Source organism: Penicillium griseofulvum, assembly GCF_001561935.1.
Source record: "Penicillium griseofulvum strain PG3 chromosome Unknown contig_79, whole genome shotgun sequence".
Lineage (NCBI taxonomy): Eukaryota > Fungi > Ascomycota > Eurotiomycetes > Eurotiales > Aspergillaceae > Penicillium > Penicillium griseofulvum.
In genome coordinates, this window is record NW_024467420.1 from 112,045 (window position 1) to 131,780 (window position 19,736).

A 19,736-nucleotide genomic window follows, 5' to 3' on the forward strand; every position below is an offset into this window, starting at 1 on the left:
CCAAAAGACTGTCCTAGCATAGCCTATGACTATGAACCTAGGGACACATCGACAACACACAAAGAAAATCAGTATAATAAAGGGGTGGTACAACAAGGAAATACACGCTAGGTTCTAGGAAGACCAATGGATATATGACACTCAACTAAATGCAAGTGTCAGATTAAGATCCCAAGTATCTCATCAACTGAAGTCGAATCAAATCACTAGGAAGGCGTTTACTCGCCCTTCAGGTGATCCTGGTGAATAGAGAAAGCGTCCTCCAAGAGCTCCTGCTCCTCCTTGAGGTGGACAGCCTTGAGACCAGTAGCGACGGAAGCGCTGCCAGCGCGACCAGCGTACAGGACATGACGGCGGTGGTGGTGCTCGGTAGCGTTCAGCAGGCTCTCGATACGGGGCTGAGCGTAGGACCAGGCACCGGCGTTGAGAGGCTCCTCCTGGCACCAGACGATGTCCTTAGCGTTGGGGTAGCTGTCCAGGTTCTCCTTCAGCTGGGCCCAAGGGAAGGGGTGCAGCTGCTCAATACGGGTGATGGCAGTGTTGCGGATACCATTAGCCTCGCGGTGCTTGAGCAAGGCAGCGTAGACCTGTCCGGAGCACAGGATAACACGCTCGATCTTCTCGGGAGCGTCGATGGCGGTGCCGTGACCCTCATCGGGGATGATCCACTGGAAGTGGGAGTCGCCATCCAGGGCCTCGATGTCAGAGCGGGCAATGGGGTGGCGGAGCAAAGACTTGGAGAAGAAGATGACCAGAGGCTTGCGGAACTGGCGGTGGATCTGGCGACGGAGGATGTGGAACAGGTTGGCAGGGGTAGTCATGCAGGCAATCTGCATGTTGCAGTCCTGGTGCTGGCGGTCCAGCTTGTCAGCCGAGGGGTACACACGGGGCTCCTCGTTGCAAAGCTGGAGCCAACGCTCCATACGTCCGGAAGAGTGTTCAGGACCCTGGCCGTCATAACCGTGAGGCAGAGACACAACCAGACCGGAACGCTGCAGCCACTTGGATTCACCGGAGGCGATGAACTGATCAATGATACACTGAGCGTTGTTGGCGAAGTCACCGAACTGAGCCTCCCACATCACAAGGGCGTTGGGGGAGGTCAGAGAGTAACCGTACTCGAAGCCGAGACTAGATTGTATGTTAGGGTCATTGTTACGCGGGGAGTTTCAATTCAAGAACTTACCAACCAAACTCGCTCAGGGAGGAGTTAGAGATGACAAAGCTGCCCTGCTTTTCACTGATGTGCTTTAAAGGAGTGTAAGTGCGCTCAGTCTGCTGGTCGTGCAGGACGGCGTGGCGCTGAGAGAAGGTACCACGCTCAACATCTTGGCCGGAAACACGGACATGGTAACCCTCGTCAACGAGCGAGCCGAAAGCGAGAGCCTCGGCGGTAGCCCAATCGATGTTCTTGCCCTCATCGACAGCCTTCTTGCGTCCGCTCAAAATACGCTTAAGGTTGCGGTGGAGCTCGAAGCCCTCGGGAACACCGGTACCGGAGATCTTGTCAGCAATGTGCTTCAGTGACTTGTCGCCAACGGCGGTGGGAAGGTGAGGCAGAACCTCATTGGCCAGCTCCTTAGGAGACTTGAAGTTGTTCCAGGCGGAAGTCAGCCACTCCTTGCCGGTGGGCTGGTAGTCCTTGCTGCGGTCGAAGCTATCGCCGAGCATTCCCCAGACCCACTTCTTGTGCTCGTCGATGTCCTCCTTGGTGAAGGTACCCTCGGCAATCAGCTTCTCGACGTACTTGTCGAGCTGGGCCTTCTGTTCGGCAATGCGCTTGTACATCAAGGGCTGGGTGAACGAAGGCTGATCAGTCTCGTTGTGACCCTGCTTACGGTAGCAGACCATGTCAATGACCACGTCACGCTTGAACTCGGCACGCCAGTCAGCAGCGACCTGGCAGACATAGTTGACAGCCTCAACATCGTCGGCGTTCACGTGGAAGACGGGAGCGTCGATGGACTTGGCAATGTCGGAACAGTAGGGGGTAGACCGGGAGTAACGGGGATCAGTGGTGAAACCAATCTGGTTGTTCACAACAAGGTGGATGGTACCACCGGTCGAGTAGGCCGGAAGGGAGTGGAATCCCATGGTCTCGTAAACAACACCTTGGCCAGCAAAGGCAGCGTCACCGTGCAGCAGAACACCCATGGCGGTGTCGTAGTTGGTCTCATCCTTGTTGTAGTGCTGGATGGCACGGGTCTTTCCAAGAACAACGGGATCCTCAGCCTCGAGGTGAGATGGGTTGGCAACCAGAGACAGCTGCACCCGCTTACCAGAGGGGGTAGGGCGCTCGAAGTTCATACCCAAGTGGTACTTGACATCGCCGGAGCCCTCGTCGGAAGGCTCAGCAGAACCGGCGAACTCACTGAAGATGGACTCATTGGGCTTGCGGACAACGTTGGACAGAACATTAAGACGGCCACGGTGAGGCATACCAATGACGATGTCCTTGATGCCGTAGTCGACGCTACGATCGATCAGGGCCTTCATACCGGGGACAAGGGTCTCGCAACCCTCCAGACCGAAACGCTTGTCGTTGGGGAACTTGGTAGCGAGGAAAGCCTCAAAGCTGGAAGACCAGATCAGACGGTCAAGAATGCGGCGCTTGTCGTCAACCGAGTAGTTGTAAGGCTGAGGGATCTCGAAGCGATCACGGATCCACTCGCAGGGCTTGCGGTCCGGAATGTGGATGTACTCAACACCATAGGAGCCACAGTAGATCTTCTCGCAGGCGGCAATGATCTCGCGCAGAGTCATCTTCTTGCGGGTCTCGGTGATGAAACGGGGCAAGATACCGGGTCCAAGGGCAAACTCCTGGTTCAAGTCACTCTCGGTGAAACCGTAGTGGTCCAACTCGAGCTCCTTGGGCTTGTCGTAGCCAAAGGCCTCGGCCTCTCCGCGAATGCCAAGAGGGTCGATCTTGGCCTTGTGGTGACCTCGGGCTTGGTAGGCGCGGCAGAGCAACTGAACCTTCAAGTGGTTTGTCACGTCAGCGCCACCAGCGAGTCCCTGGCCGGGCATGTCCTGGGGAACACCGCCGGTAGGGGTGGGGACGAGGGTGGGGGGAGGGGTGAAAGCCTGGGAGATAGGCATTTTGCCCTCCTCCATGTTCTTGAAGTAAGTCTGCCAAGAGATGTGAACACTCGAGGCATCGTTCTTCCAAGCCATGTACATCTCATCGATGTAGTTGGCAGTGCTACCAGTAAGGAAAGAATCGTTGGGGTCCTATATGGAAATCGCGCCGTCGCGTTAGTCGATGCCCGTTTATTTTTTTCATTTTTTTCCAATTATTGGGAACCCGGATCGGAACGCTACCGATCAAGGTTGTTGTTGCTTACCACTCCTTGACTTTGGCCCTCCGCAGGGGCCGCGTAGGACCGAGCACCGTTGAAAGCACGGTCGACAACAGCAAGAGGTCGACGAGCGGTCATGCTGAAACCGGAGCTTTTTGAAGCGCTACGAGCACTTGTGGCGAGGTGGAATGAGCGCCGGCATGATGAAGAGGTTGCACCACGCAGCATGCCGCTGTTGGTGGCCTTCAAAGCAGTGTTTCTGAACATTGCGGGATTTTTCTTGGATGAAGGTCCAATAAAGTTTTCGATTTAGAGGAAAGGGGAATTGGAAGACAACAGTTCGGGATTGTGGCCAAATCGGACGTCAAATAGTCTGATTCACTGTGTAGAGTGTCAGCCTGATATTGCCAGGGTGTTCTGCAGCAAGCAAACCGGAATACGGAGGAAAGGAAGAGGCGTTAAGTACACGTACGAATTAAATCGCAGAACAGGTGTCGACTAGTATTGCCGTAGCACCTGTATAGAATCGGGACTCATCAGAGAGCTAAAACGCTCTAGATAAGAAAACAAAGTGTGGAGATGTGGAAAGATGAAGCGAAAGAAGAGCGCAAAAGGAACCTTGGAAGAGCTGCCGAGAATGACGGATCTCACGGCAGTGAGGCTGGTGCGCTGACTCAGCCCGACTTACAGCCGATGCCCGGGGACAAGGCACTAAGAAACGCCCCCAACAGCCACTTTTTCTCTCAACCGGCTAAGTACTCGGCCTCCTTATACGGGAGTTTTCGGCCCAATTGGACTAAAAAGGATTACTATTAATCATCGATCTCTCTAGTGCCTTTTTTTTCCCTTGAAGATCTAGTTTAATTTAAAATTGTTTTCACTCCCCAGATTACGATCTGTATTAATATTAACATCTAAACTATTGAACATTGGATAATTCATGAAATCATGACGAAGCGGGAAAAAAAAAATCACAAAAAGGGCCTGATATGCAGAGAAATAATAGATCATTATACCCAAATAAGGAAATCACGCCCCATATTACAAGACATTGAGTCGCTGAGGTGCGGAGGTTGGGATTTCTTCATAGTCTGGCCGGCCCGACAATGCTGAAGTAGTACGTGGGTGGTTATCATCATGGAAATAACCGACACTGTTCGAGAGCCCCTCATCAGGACTAAACGGTCTCGCTTCAGAGACTGTTGGGCTTGCTTCGGCGCCATTCAGGCTTGTACGGTGAGAGGGTGAGATCGTATGTGGTGGTGGACTGCCTGCACTGCTGCGCAGGCTACCGTTGCTCCCACCCCAGGCTCCCCGGCGTAGTTTCATGAGCGCGCTCAGTGACATGTCATCGTCGAGATTGCCCATGTCAACCAGCTGTGCCAGCCCAGGGCTCGCTAGAGCTGAATTTGGATGGGTACCGCCGTGGGCCTTGACCGAGATCATAGAATTGCGTGTGCTCCATTCACTTCGCTCAGTGATAGGGGTCAAGCTTGGTTCCTGGAATTTGCCGCGGCTGCTGTGGTTCCGCGTGATACCTTCGACCCGTCTCGGACCAAAGTATCCACCGTTGATTAGCTCAGAAGCGCCGTTGCCATCTGCTTGTGCGTAGAAGCCGAACTCTTGGCCGTAGAAGCCATCGTCATCATTCTCAAGAGCTTCAGCATTAGCAGCAGCAACGATTGCGTCGTCCAAGTACGAATCATCGTTATCATCATAGAAGTGGTCATCGTAGAAGTGATCATGGTAGACCTGATCATCGAAGACGTCCTCGAAGGCCATGGCATCCGCAGCTTGGCTGACCCGGCCATCATCAGAAACCAGACCCGGTTGTGAGTCTATCGTTTGCGATGTTTGTGCTACGCTGTCGTGCCCCTGTGATGCTTCGCTCGTGCTGAACTTGCGCTCAAAGCGCCCGTTGTATGATGCTTCATTGGCCGCGAAAGCTAGAGCATTGTGCAAGATATCTAGATTTTGCTCTGTGAGCACACCACCATGGGCACGGGCAGGGCCCACATTTGGTATTGTCTCGCCGAGGGGACCACGCTTGACCGATCCTGTAACGCGATAGTCACTGGCCACACTAGGCATGTGTTGCAGTCCTTGGACTCCCTTTTCTGCCACAGGGCTTTCTTTTCCTGTCGAAGAGTCATCCCCGCCAGGGGCTGCACTGTCCGTTGGTAAAGGTGCTGCAGGGGCACCGACTGGTTTTCGTTCGTATAAATGACTGTTAACATCATCAAATATAGATTCATCAAATCCACCCTCGTTGTTGTCAACAGCAAGATCTCCGAAGTCGCCGTCATCAAAATAAAGATCATCATCGTCGTCAAGGATTTGGGGTGTTTGATTGGTAACCGGGGCCTGGAGAAGGGTTGACGTTGCATCAGTCCTGGAGCCTAGGGGGGGTTGTTCCCTTGGTATTTGTTGGCCTGGGCCATTTTCTAATTGTGTGGTCTCGGAGAGATGAGAGGTGAAGTGTGAGGAGTCTGTGGAGGCTAGTGGTGCAGCAGTGATCGGGCTACCAACAACGGGTGACAATCCCGGGATAGCCCAGGACTTGGGCTCGCTGATGTTTTGCGAAACAGAGAAATCATCTAAATCGTCATCATCGGCGTCTGCATTAACGCCCGGAATCTTTTCTTCCAGACCATCTAGGTCGTCCATCATGTCATCATCGAAGTCCTCATCAAAGTCATCGAAATACCCATCCTCCATTCTGCGAGAAGCTTCCTTGGCTTTATGCTTCTCTTCCAGCATTTTCTCTTGTGAAGATGATTCTACTCCGCTCATGTCGAAGCTGAATCGAGAGGCATTGCTCTTGAGATGTCTAGGCAAGGCCGAGGGATTGAAGGGCACATTTGGAATAGTGTCTTGATCTTGAGGGTGCTGAGGATGGGCATGGGAGATAGCTTTAGGTGGGCTTGGGGAAGGCTCCTCTGCCTTAGGTTCACTCTGTTCAGATAGGTCGGCTCCTTCTGGTATTTGGGAAGGCAAGTTCCGTGCAAATACCGGTAATGAGCTGTCATGTGCAGGCTGTGGTGGACCTGTTAAAAGCGAAGACTGAAGATAGCCCTTGTTTTCCACCTGTAGAACATTCTGTTCCTCAAAATGTTCCTTGAAAACAGGCGAATGGTCACTGTGCCGTTTTGCCTGGTCATTCCAATGGGTACCTCGAGGTTGACTGGGTATTTGTGGTGGTGAAGTATCCTGCCCATTCACGAGTGTACCCTGCTTGGTAGCCGAAAGATTGCGACGAGGACGGGGTGCCGAGAAGTCATGGACAATGTTTCCACGAATTCTGGGATCATAGTCATCTGGCATAGCAGGAACATTCCGGTTCTTGATTTTGACATCTTCTGCCCGGGAGCTAACCATCTGCGAGGAGCGCCTGCGCGCAAGGAGGGACATCGGGTTCAAGAGATGCAGCATCGCCTTTCCCGACTTGTGATGTGTTTGTTCTACAGACACATCACGATCTCCGGTGCGCCGGATAGTTGTGCTGGCATCCATTTTGAAATCCTTTTGCGGCATTGTTTGTTTATCCGCCGGCGAATCATCCGGTGAGCTTCTGAACCGGAAATGGCCTGACCCAGTTACCGCAGTTGGTGATCTTCTCTGTTTGCCAAATGAACGTCGAAATGGTGAGCTTGGTTTGAAGCCCGACTCTGTGTCCGCTTGGTCAGACCGTAAACCCGTCACAGACAGCTGAGAATTATTCGACTGGGATGTAAATTGTTCTCCCCCGCAGTCGGGGCTAGAATAAGGGCGACTTTCTTTTTCAAATGCCGGCGATGGGACACCAAGAGTGAGCGAAGAGGATAACGGCGCGACCGATGAGCTAATGTTGAGCTTGGAAGTATCGATCTCGAGCGGCGACTCGTTCGAGGGGCCATCGGGCGAGGGGCGTCCGTCGAAGGTAGTGGTGAGTGTGGGTGTATCCGGAATCTCTGGGAGCTGGGGAGGGCTGCTAATCGGGCTTTCATTCGCCCCTTTGACAGGTGAGGGCGCGGGGATTGAAGCAGGCGATGCGGACCAACGCCGATGGTCTCGGCGCCAGTACGAGAAGACGGTAGACGGTGGCATGGCTGTTTATTTACCCTCACAACGCCAAGTTGGGTCACAAGGATTAACAAAGGGCGTAATAGTCCATTGCAGTTATCAACTGCATGTGCTGGGGTGAACAAAGACGCTGTCATATACAAACTGGACCGTGGGGGGATGAAGAACCCACCCGTGGACTTCTTGAGCCTTGAGCTTTTGTAAGCTTATCAAACTCGATTTAACAAAAAGAAGGGGTAATCCCACAATCCACAGTAAATTTACATAGATATGTCTACATATGTATTTATATAAAACAGAAAAGATCAAAGTAACGCGCGGCTAAAAGTTAGGTTACACCCATCTTGCCCTCCTGTAGTGTCTAGGCCTGTCTACAATATCGCGTCACATTCTTACCCCTACTTGCTTCGTTTATTTTGACTATTTTATCGAGGTAATAAGCCTAAATAAATGCAAGTCCTCTATAAATCGTACAGCTATGCTACATGGATATCCTTCGAGAAAAATATATAAAAAGAATGACACGCTCAAAACAAACCATATGCTATGCTAACAAAACATAAAGCAAAAAGTCAATAGACGCCTTCAACGAATGCTTTGCCTCCAGCGGTCGATCATGTAGGGGTCGGTTTGGACCGGCGTAGGGTGCTGTGTCATGTTTGAAGCATACCCCATGCCATTCATGCCCATCGTTGGAGGGTTCATAGGATATCCATATTGCTGTGCCAGCGGGTATGGGGTAGGTGTCGGATATCCTCTTTGTGGAAATTGTTGCATGGACATGCGGTTTCCATACTGGGACATGGTGACAGGCCGCTGATTGAAAACGTCATACGACGACTGGCGGGCAAGTTGAGAAGGACGACCCTGTGTAAGCGCAGCCATACTCCGGCGCATTCGCGGGTTCTTTGGGGGCCCAAGTTGGGCGGCAGCCTCTTTCTGAAGGCGGCTACGTCGCTGCGCGAGTGTTTCTTCCTCGCTAGGACCGGGAACTTCTTGGTCTTTGGGCGCAACTCCGGCCCTGCTATCGATTTCGGCCATCAAGTCGCTGGCGAATTTGCTCTCTGAGCGGTTATGTCCCTTCAACCGTTGGAGTCGCTCAGCGAGGGTCTCTGTCTCTGTCTCATCCTCACTCTCGGCGGCCGGCTCGGGAACATGTGCCGGGGGCCCATACACTGTAGGAGGACGTTGCTCTGGCTGCGGAACTGGTTCACCACGCAGCCTAGCACGGCGCGAGCTCAGAGGTTCATTTTCTTCTTGTTGCCGCTTCTCCATCAGCCCCAAAGGTCGATCGTCATTTTCGACATTAGCTTTGTCGGGGTACAACATAGCCAGGGGAACGTCGTCGTCTTCGTCCCGCGCTTCCCAAGCTAAAGCGACGGGGCGCTGTCGCCGTTTGTCACTTTGCTTTTGGGCCATTTCATCCATTTCTAACAAAGTGGTCCGCATACCCTGGAAAGGTACAGGCACCGCCGTCCGGCGTCGGTGCTTCAATTCATGCTTCCGCAACTCTAATTCGGCGAGGAGGGTGTTTGGTGGACCAACATAATCCAATTCTTCTTCCTCGTCCTCTTCTTCAGATTGCTCATCACTTTCAGTATAAGTACCTTCCGACCCATGCTCATGACCGCGGTCATCATGATTTCTATCTGAGTCATTCCCGGCTTCCGACCCGTGGCGCGAAGGTATAGGGTCCCCATGCTCGTCTACATTATCAGTGCTATAAGGATGGCCAGTGGCTCGCGAAAGACGATTTGTCTTTTGCCCTGCTGGATCTTTTGTCAGGGTTTTGCGTTTTGATTTGTTGTAGATGAATGCGCCGACATGACCAGCGTAAGGGTGATCAGTGAAAGCGGAAACTGGTGCATTTGCAGAGGCGTCCAAAATGCTCTCTAACGTAGCAACCGCAGAGTCTTGCTTAACTTCGACCTGGAGTGATGTACTCGGTTGATCAAAAAAGACACTCGCACGAAGATGTGGTGGTAGTGTCGATTTGCGTTTATCGCCATGACTGTCGCGTGGATCTTTTTGATCGGCGTTAGGTAACACAGCAGTTGACTTTCTATCCTCGGCCGCGATAGCGCCTGCCAGATATGTACGACGCTTATCCCGCTCAATGTTTACCTTGCGTGACAACTTCGGTGGCAGATTCAACATACGTGGGACAGGAGCGGGATAGAACACCATATTCTCTCCTACTTGCGGGTGTTTGTAATGTTCCGGCTTGCGGGCGAGTGGCGGCTGCTCTAAAGAAACTTGACGGCCTGGTTCCATGGGTGTGAAATGGACACCATCGAAATCAGTGAACAGTGTCCGCGCCTGTTGGTAGGTATCGTTCGATGCGACCGAGGCCCGTCGTTCCATCTCCGCCTCCGTGGGAACTCCCTGCGGAGAATATTGATCGTAATAGTACTCGTTTTGGGTGTTGAAAAGGGGCTGTGGCGGTGGTAGATCAGGCAACTCGGGAAATTCATCCACTTCATGTTGATGTTCCTCGTGTGCAGGCTCCGAGAGCTGGGCCAGACGTGCCCCTGAAACGGAGCGCTGACGCGCGGGGGACACATTCGATCCATGGGCGGAGGAAATAGTCCTTGCTGGGGAGAATGCACCGTTCCGGTGAATGATTGAATTGGACGCGGAACTGACTGAGCGCCGCTTTTGCTCTTGATCGATGCGACGGATCTCGCTCTCAATGTCGGCGGAGCACGAGCTCAGCTGCTCCGCGCTCTCTTCCAACCGCGTTACATTTCCTTTGTAGGCTCCTTGTATCGACTGCAAATCCGGGGTAGGGTGACTGAGAGGTACGGAAACCTCACTACATGCGCTGTGGAGGGGTCGATCGGGAGAAGCAGGTCGCGGGACAGCTGTATTGAGTGGTGCAATGCGTAGGCTATTTGATCGCTCTTCGGGGGAAGGATCGGCGTCATAGTCATCGTCCTCCACCATATCGTAGCTGGTAGAAGTCATGGAGCGGATCATGGAACCTAACTGACCGAGGCTGGGATTTTCCGTTTTGGCAATTTCCAGATGGCTTCCCCCGATGTGATCAGTATCAAGCGGCAGCTGCTCAAATTCATGTCCGTGAGCGGGCGACGGGCTGGGTGATGCAGAACCGGAAGAAATAGAAGCCACCTCGTGGTCGACTTGAGCGACGGCATTGTACGCCATATTATAGTTCTTAGTCACCGACTATCCATTCAGACCAGTCCTAATCGATAGATTTCAAAATCAAAAGGGATTCGGAAACAACAGGGATACCAGACAAAGAAATTCAGGAGGGGAGAAGAAAAAAAAAGGAAAAAGGCCGGCTAATTTTGGATGTCGTACAATAATTTGAACCCAGGAATGCCAAATAAAAATGATAATGCTTATGCTAATAATAACGATGTAATTTCCTCCAAATCAAGGAATTAAAGCCACTAAGCCACTTTAAGGGGGTCTTTGCGTTCATGTCTCAATTTCTGTTCTACGCCCTAAGCTACTTTGACTCTCCACTCTGTTCTAGAGGTCTTGGCATTCTATATCTATATAAAGGAGTACGGACTCCGTCTCCGTACTCCTGTGATCCGTCTCAAGGTATATAAGGTCTTAGACAGCCCTTTTAGAATAGACAGAACTTTCGCCATTCTTGCCTTCCCTTCCTGCAAGCTCCCCGCTAACATGCATAAAAAGTCCCAGATAGGCAATACCGAGTCTGCGTCTGAGCTGAAGTGCGTAACAACCCCCGACCAATCAGGCCATCAACAGATATCGTAGTCTCAACTGTTTGCTTCATTGGATTTCTTTCCTTTACGGAAACCTGACTAATAAGAACGTATTGATTGGTGCTTGAGACTCGACATGATCGCGTGACCTAACATAGCCGATACCAGCCATAATAACCTTGCATGAACCTCACCTTACACTCATCCAACCCTAACAGGAGCAATGATTTACTGCCATCCAAATAATTGTAAGGTAGTCCGAACTTTTGATGACCGCATTTTGGGATCATATTTTTAGCAATCGACAAGGAGTTCCTGTTCTTCTCCTGGAAACCGTGACCGATCACCTTATATCCAGTCTCAACGTGTCGAGCTGCATCTAAACGATCCCATGCCTGCATGCGTACCCGCTTTGCGGACCACTTGGCAACGCCAATTTTAGCTTCGTGCTTCTCAGGGAGGCGCTATTTGACAAATTGTACTCCGTAGGTGACATCAAATAGATCTCGCTTTTCCTGGAATTGGTAGGGGTAATCTGCTAGCTGCCTGTCTAGGCCGTTATTGCAGGGGGGAAACACCATTCTCGATATAAATTGACCGCCATGGAATCCTAGGAGAGGAAATTCGAGCTGTCCTACCCAGTTTCCATCACACCCTCAGGTCGCACTCAGAGTCGCGGGCTAGATGACCTTTTTCGCATCGGAATAACAAGCATGGTTGGTCTTTCATGGATATTCCTATCGCAATAGAGATCCAGGGACCGACGGCCATTTTCGAAGAGGTGAAGAACTTGGGTGGTCAAGATCTGAGTACGGAGTATAAGAACAAGCGGGTATAGGTGCCCCCGCTCATCTAATCTCTGACTTGTGGCTCGATAATCACCGTTCCTCGGGGAAATAATCTGATCTTGTATGTAAACGGCAGTGACGGCAGATCACATACATCCGTACAAATTCCTATGATTTTTCTTAATACTTTCACAGGTTTCTATATAAAATCGGACCCATTTCGGTTTATGCACTAATCTGCTCAAACCCGACGCAAGGTTGTGACTCAACGCCTGGTGTATATGAAGACCAAACAGCCCGTTTTAATGAAAATCTTGAAAGAAATTAAACCTTCAACGACATGTAGAAGGGCTTATACATTATTCCTAGTAGCATTGAAACTACAAACGATATGTCTGGTATGACCCTCACTTCCAGCACGTATTCCACATATTAACAGATTGAGTGTCCAGAATCACAAGGCAAAGCCACCCCTCTCCGTATGGGCGTAGTGCTATTCCCAGGCTTCCAATCCATGGATGTATTCGGCCCAATGGACTGCTTCAACATCCTCTCGCAGAGCTACAATGTGACCTTGGCACTTTTATCCTCGACTCTAGAGCCAGTGACAACAAAACCACCGACATGCGCCAACGCCATAGGTCAAAGCGTGGTCCCAACCCACACCTTCTTAGACGCACCTTCTCTAGATCTGCTTCTCATTCCAGATGGCCTGGGCACGCGCGGCTCAAGCCCAGCAATCGTAGACGCGATCTCTTACATCCGAGATGTATATCCCCAATTGAAATATCTCGTTACCGTGTGTACTGGCTCGGGGCTTGCGGCGCGAGCTGGTGTTCTAGTTGGGAAACGAGCCACAACGAATAAGATGGCCTGGGCTGAGGTTACGACCTTGGCGGTGGATGTTCATTGGGTTCATCGTGCGAGATGGGTCGTTGATGGTAATGTGTGGTCTCCCTCGGGGATTAGTGCTGGCATTGATCTTATTCTTGCCTGGATTGAAGAGATGTATGGGAGCGAGGTGGCGAGGCATAGCTCGAATACCATCGAATATACTCGACATGAGGACCCTAGTCACGATCCGTTCGCCGAACTGTCTGGCATTTGAGTCGGCTACTATGATCCTGCTTTCACATTTTGTAGTTTATATAAAGGATCTCCACTCTGGTTAGACATTCGATGAGAACGGAAACCCAGGCTATTGCGGCAATATATGAGGTTGACCTTCTTCAGTGTAAGCAAGAAATATGTCTCTAGGCCATATGCACGCTCTGTTCATCGGCTTGTGTGTTATGCTAATAACCGGTCCCCCCCCCTCTGAATGGAAAAGCAGAATGAACCCACATCAATGAACTTGAGCTATTCTTCAGTGGACCAGACCAGGGCTACATTACCAATGTTACGACCTCAATTTCAAAAGTAGGCGTACGCTAGAATTGGAAGAATCCTTGAAGATGTATACCAAAACTGGTTGAGGTCTAAGAAACGAAGCGAGTCAGGTTTTCTGATGCTGTTGAGTCAATTCGATTTGGCAATACTATAGCATATTTCAGATACATTTACGGAGTATCCCATAATGCGCTATGGCGTGTATACGTTCATGTGTGAAATGCCACGTAGGGTTTATGACATGTACATTATCCCTGGGATTAGCGACTGGGCCTGGAATTCAAGCTCGGGTGAAGCGCAAAACTGCATTTGTCTTTTTGGCCTTGTAGGGGTTTTTCTTGAAACTTGTGGTGTTTACAACAAGAGAAAAGAAGTTAATGTGAAACAACAGGAGGCTCTCCTTTGTTCCCAAGTCGCAGAGTATGAAACACATACAACATAAGGCGAGAATTCGAATGTGCCAGATTACCCTGGGCAGTCAAGATATTTTGTTCTGTTCTGTCAGGTCGTAGTGAAGCCATAGCCATTCGAGGGCAGAAAAGAGACGAAGATCCCCAATTTCCAGCAGTTGTGGTACATAGATGTTATCGGTTTCTCCATCAACTGCGGGTAGCACGTGACCGCGCGCCGTTATCGACGCGCCTCAATCTCGCAACTTTGCGATCAACAGAACATGAACATTCCGACGTGTCATAATGTCTTACTATGATATTGACTCTATCTTGACTGATGCTCAGGTGAGTTGGTTGTGGCATGCTCTCGTCATCAACTTGCAGGAATGAACGAAAGCTCACATCGTTGGATCCAGAAACTGCCGTGTACATTTGAGCTCGAAGTACCCGGACTTGGCATTCTAGAGGGGAATGCGGGTGAAGATGTGATTCTATGCTCTATTTTTCACTGCCCGGCCATATAGCTCACTAACCCGTGCACAGATCAAAGCTGGAACCCGGATCGATCTTCCACTATGGCTAGGTGAAATGCTCTCGATCGGGTAAGGTCCCAGTTCAGCCTATGCAAAAGACCAGATGTGGAATTTTGTTATGTTCCTAACATGATCTATGTGTTTTTTATAGGGCACGTCTAGGAACGTCCCGTCTAGTCACACTCGACATGCCCGATGCGCTTTCGGAGCGGGTGATGAATGCGCTGAAGGCAGATCCCCGCACGCTTGACTTGCGCGCTTTAGCACCGCATTTTTACAACCTGAGCGAGCGGATTCTCGAACTCTTTGAGGAAGAAGAGATGGTGGATGTTCTCGGAGATGTAGGTGGCACTGATCTCCGGCTGGTGAAGACAGCTCATTGGCCGAGATGGGACTAACAAGCTGTTAGGCATTCAAAAAACGAGCGGCCGAGATTGCTGACCATGCACACAACTCGCGCGGTACAGTCGGTGGTGGAGTTGATTTCCTTCGCGGGCTAGATGAGACAGAGCGACAATGTAGGTTATGACCTGTTCAGATCTGTGGAGGATGAGGTCACTAACATATAGGGTTCGATAGTGTTCCGTGCTGCTCATGACCGGGCCAAGGATATGCGGATCTGGTCCGGAGAGGCGAAACGTAAGTAATGAGGCATTTCTCATGGGCTCTGAGCTGGGCTCGCTCATTAAGGTTATGATACATACCCTATGTGACAATGTGATTTCTTTTTCCCTAAGGATTTTAGTTTCATTACTCCATATTATACTCTATATGTCAAATTAATCGATGCCTAAGGGATAAATTAAATCTGATACATATCCAAGACATAAAGGGTGGAGACATAGAATCTGGATCCATGGAAATGAAAATCTATCATTTTAATGTTGAAGTATACAGCTTAGATGGAATATATGGGGAATAGGTATCCATATAGATTCATCAAATCCAAGATATTTGAAAAGGAATTCTGTCCATACCAATCAAGATGAAATCAGAGACCCCCGCCATAGTGAGATTGTCCGGCCCAGATCCGATTGGTGTCAATTGATTAATTGATCGCCGTGCTAAGGAGCCTATTGAATCTAGCCTTAGGGGCTGGGAAAAACATTTGATTTCCATTCTTCGATTCTTCCATTCCTAACCTCTCTCATAACAACGGTTCCTATGGTGTTTTAATGGACAACGTTCTAATTGTACACAAAATATCAACATCTACAGTGGGGCGCTTTTTACTTTTACTTTTTTGAGTCTAAGATCGACTCATCACAATTCGTTTGCGACATCACCCTCGCTTCGTTTGACTTGTGTCCCGCCTTCTCCCTTGAGTGGGTTTTGAAACTGGGAGTTTCTGTGCCTTGATTCGGATCCATTGACTCTACACACCTACCTTGCACTCCACAGGTTCGACAAACAGGTCTCTGATTGCCCCCACGGCTGCGACACATCTGCATCCCTCGCATCGCACCTGCTTGTTACCCACCACCATCCAATCATCCCAATACATTATCTCACGTCTATCCAATTGACATCGATCTCCCTGGATTGATCCATTAATCCTCCGATGCGGCTGGTGGATTGCGCAGGGAATTGTTATCGTGGTATCCACTGATTGACCAGGATACTGCAGTACTGCGTCCAAACCGGGAAACTGGGGGCTTTTCACGGCACGTCAATTATGCGCATTCGGTAAACATTATGCCTGCAGCCATCATGGATGAGAAACCTAAAAGAAGGGGCTCGGCCGCTGGTCAGCCTGCTCTTTCGCACTCTCGAAGCCCCGATTATCATCCCAAGGCTACACACAAACGCAGTGTTTCCTCCAAAGATCACTCTAGTACGTGGTCTCTAACCTTGCACCTACTTGTGTTGAGTCTCAAAGACTCACGGTTAATCGATTGAAGCTGACATTGCTTATTCCTCAAGACTCGTCAGAACGTCCTCAACACCCATCGCTTTCTCGCGTCAAGGGCCGAACGAATATGTTTACTCCCCCTCGAATGAGTCCAGAGGTCTCATGGCTGGGAGACCAGTCACCTATCCATCAGGGCACAAGGACGGCAAACCGCTTACCTAGTATGTCTTCTGATTGTCAGCAACGTTGGATGACTTCAGAGCACAAGTGACTGATCATTTGTCGCCCAGAAACCCCGGAACCCAGCACCCCTACACTAGTGAACCCTGCCTCAGCTCTCTTGCAGGATTTATTGAAAGAAGAACGCGCGCACCGAAGCTCCCGGGGAACAATGTCAGAGGATTATAAAGAAAATGTTCCTCAAGGTCCCGAGAGCTCTCGAGCCCAGGAAGATTCTGCGTCTGAAAAAGCACGCAAGGTGAATGACGTCTTCTCTGCTGGTCAGAGGAAACCGCAAGAGATGGGCATGCGGGAAATGGACCAAGTAAGTTCACGAGTATGGGAACCCCATATGGACTAGCTGACTCTCCCAAAGTATGTCTCAAAAATGAACAAGCTCAATTTCGATTTGAAGCTCGAGGTCTTCCACCGTACACAACAATTGGCTATGTATGAAAAGAAGCTGGAACGGATGGTGGAGATGGAAGAACAACTAGCACACATGGGCGATTTGGTAGCGGAGGTGGAGGACCTTCGAACTACTGAGAAAGAAAACCAGATTCTACGCGAATCTAACGAGCAACTCCGCATCGAGCTTGACAAGCGAGACCTGGCTGTTACCGAAGCCGTCGAGCTTATCTGCCAGTTGGAATCAAAACTTGACATGCTGGAGAACGGCGCCCGGGCCTCCAAGCTATCTTTGTCACGCCCGATGACTGCCGATGGGTCCGGGGCCTTCGCGCCAAAACCACGGGCCATGATTGAGATCCCGAAGAGGACCTCTTCCAAGCGAAATTCAGGTGTCTTAAGTGTAGCTCATCGCCAGACATCTTCTGAGCTACGCAAACTCTCGAAAGCACCTTCCTTCCTACGAGCAGATAACAAAAGTACTGCTACTTTGCGAAGCCTTTACGCGCCCGAAGAAGAAATCCAGTCACGCTCTGCAAGGACTGAACTTTCGAAATCAGAGAGCTTCCACACGACCACCGAGATTATGGAGCCCGAGTCACCCAGACTGAGCGTCCTGAGCGAATGCAGTGAGCTGAATCCGTTCGACACGCCTACGAAGTGGCAGGAATTTGATCAGCTTGAGATTCCTCTCCGGAGAGCGTCGTCGACTGCAGGCAGCTTGGACAGCTATATTCCCCCCAACGGGCGGGAAGAAAGCAAAGCAGACCAGATCGATCGGTGGATGCAGACCCGCGAGGACGCAAACCAGACTATAATCACGAGACGCAGGAACCGAGCATCATCCGATGCTACTAAGGCTAGTATCTCTAGTTTTACAACAGACTTGTACGCTCCCAAGCCGCGTGGACGTGGACGACTGGACGCATCTCTTTTCGGTGGCATCAGGCTTCCTCCCACTCCTGACACCATGAGTACGGCATATGCTACCGGCGCAAACCGGTCAAGTGGCTCAAATGGGAGCATTAAAGCCCGAAAAAGCCCACAGATCGAGCAGGATCAGTTTTTCACTGGTAGGCGAGTTAATCGCCCACGTTCTGCAGAAGAGATAGCCAGTCGCTGCAGCTTCGATGACAGCGGGCTTTTCGACAGCATGCAAACCAATTGCAGTGATACTCCACGTCTAGGAGTCACAGCTGATGAGTCGCGCACTATTCTGCCCTCCTTCAACCCTGTTTCCTCCAAAGCCAGCGCACTTCTTGGGCCGGGGAGCCCTAGCAACCCCTCCATTGAGACTCTTGGGGATATGTACCGCGCAAATGCCAACGAAGAAGCATCAACCCCAACAATCAAACGTGTCCGTAGCCCACTCAAGGCTATGACACCGGAGCCGCGCACCAGGGATGGCGACTCTTCACCACTCACACCTCAAGACTGGGTTGCAGCTGCAAAGCAGGGTCCAGGGTCTCGCAAGCCAAACCCGCGTGACACCCGCCACGAAATTCAACAGACAGAGCTATCATCACGCACTGCCGCCAGTCCAGCTACCCTCGATGACGATACCAGCGTCACTTCGGAGCCAAGCGAGCCCGAAGTCCCTGGTATCCCAAGTCTTGATATGGCCACTCTCGATATTCTGGAACAACCCCTTGATCTCGCCCAGTCAGAACCCAAACCTGAAGCCAACCCCGAGCCCCGTCGACGCCTCAGCTTCATACCTCAATTCTTCAACCGCTCAACCAACAATCCGCATCCTCTACATGGCTCACCAATTCCAAACGACTTCGAAGACGACGATGAAGACGGCGCCCCATCCCCTGTAATCCCTAAAAGCAGAATAATGGGTGGCGCCTCTCGAAGACCTATGTCGCAAATAATCCCCGCCCCAACCGACCTGTACCCCTCCAACCCAATCAACAATGAAGAGCCGCTCCCAGCTCCCAGATCGCGAGGACTCCCCCAATCATTGACAATGTCAAGACTTGCTGACCGCCCCGGCGCTGCAACAGTCTCAGGACGACCCGCCACATCCCATGGCGACATCGAGCACAAGCGGCGCAGCTCACTGGGTATCTTTGGCTGGATCAAGAGTAAACGTTCAGATTCCGTGGGTGTCCCCGGGGCCGAGAAAGAGAACCGCGTTCCCTCACGTCTAGCGTATGAAACTACTCATGGGCTTGGAATCCCCCGTGCTGAGACGCCGGACTCCATGGAAACCCATGCTAGATCCCACTCCGAGATGGCTGTTCATTCCGATGACCATGCGAGACGGCCTCGGTATATGGGTCGTCGTGCTCGCAGGGGTTGACCTTTTCCAGAAGCAGGCCTTACTGCCTTACTCTTCATTCTTTATTTTCTTCCTCCACCTCTCTTTGCCTCTACCATGCTTCTTTTCCCATTTGTACTATGTGATACCCACCCTGTATACACAGTAGCATGGCTACATTGTGTTTCCTTCGCTCTTATTCTTCACTTGAATGTCCTTTGTGTATTATGAGCTCTTCTTATTTCATCTCATGTCTTTCTATTCTTGATGTATGCGAATCACGACTCCAGGCTTCTGCATGTTTAAGAAGGATCTAAAATTGAATGTTCGATGTTGATCCTGCTGGCATGGTTAACTTCAAATGCAGATGTTCGCATCGTCTGAGTTATGTTACTGGAATCAAATTGTACACTTTTTTCGATGCCTATATTCTATATTTCGCGGTTAATACTTCTTATTCACTTTAGCTATCACATCAATAATAGGGAAATATCTATAAAAGCACATTTTACGTAAAGGGGTATTCGAGAAGACTACCAAAAGATACTGCCGAAAAGACATGGCAACATAGCATCAGGGGCCAACTACTCTTGGAACGACTGTACGAAACGTGACTGTGATTTCAAAAGCAACCCAATGTATGCATTACTGAGTTGATAATACAGGGGTGGGCGCAAAACATGTCTTTTCCCCTTCATCCCATAAGTTCCTTATGCCTTGAATGGCTTCACTGGCTGTCAACAACCGATGTAGCATATCCACGTGATAGTTCTCATCATGCTGTGAATAGAGACAAAATGCTGTGGATAGAGATAATCTAGAAC

General features: G+C 50.6%; 5 protein-coding genes across 5 annotated transcripts; 2 read left to right on the forward strand and 3 right to left on the reverse strand.

Moving 5' to 3' along the window:
• Positions 1 to 218: 218 nt before the first annotated feature.
• Positions 219 to 3,566, reverse strand: kgd1 (alpha-ketoglutarate dehydrogenase KGD1; the record flags this gene model as incomplete). Its single annotated transcript, XM_040787746.1, has 3 exons — positions 219 to 1,131; positions 1,187 to 3,231; positions 3,345 to 3,566. The coding sequence occupies 3 exons, from the start codon at positions 3,564 to 3,566 to the stop codon at positions 219 to 221; spliced, it is 3,180 nt and encodes a 1,059-aa protein (XP_040651518.1).
• Positions 3,567 to 4,340: 774 nt separating this feature from the next.
• Positions 4,341 to 7,385, reverse strand: PGRI_000340 (uncharacterized protein; the record flags this gene model as incomplete). Its single annotated transcript, XM_040787747.1, has 1 exon — positions 4,341 to 7,385. One exon carries the CDS (start codon positions 7,383 to 7,385, stop codon positions 4,341 to 4,343), a length of 3,045 nt encoding a protein of 1,014 aa, XP_040651519.1.
• Positions 7,386 to 7,946: 561 nt separating this feature from the next.
• Positions 7,947 to 10,529, reverse strand: PGRI_000350 (uncharacterized protein; the record flags this gene model as incomplete). Its single annotated transcript, XM_040787748.1, has 1 exon — positions 7,947 to 10,529. The coding sequence occupies one exon, from the start codon at positions 10,527 to 10,529 to the stop codon at positions 7,947 to 7,949; it is 2,583 nt and encodes an 860-aa protein (XP_040651520.1).
• A 1,838-nt stretch (positions 10,530 to 12,367) lies between these two features.
• PGRI_000360 (DJ-1/PfpI family protein) lies at positions 12,368 to 12,961 on the forward strand (the record flags this gene model as incomplete). The annotated part of the gene is made up of 1 exon (XM_040787749.1): positions 12,368 to 12,961. One exon carries the CDS (start codon positions 12,368 to 12,370, stop codon positions 12,959 to 12,961), a length of 594 nt encoding a protein of 197 aa, XP_040651521.1.
• A 976-nt stretch (positions 12,962 to 13,937) lies between these two features.
• Positions 13,938 to 18,954, forward strand: PGRI_000370 (uncharacterized protein; the record flags this gene model as incomplete). Its single annotated transcript, XM_040787750.1, has 9 exons — positions 13,938 to 13,979; positions 14,178 to 14,236; positions 14,319 to 14,508; positions 14,577 to 14,685; positions 14,747 to 14,806; positions 15,873 to 16,001; positions 16,091 to 16,240; positions 16,310 to 16,563; positions 16,615 to 18,954. The coding sequence occupies 9 exons, from the start codon at positions 13,938 to 13,940 to the stop codon at positions 18,952 to 18,954; spliced, it is 3,333 nt and encodes a 1,110-aa protein (XP_040651522.1).
• Positions 18,955 to 19,736: the final 782 nt, after the last annotated feature.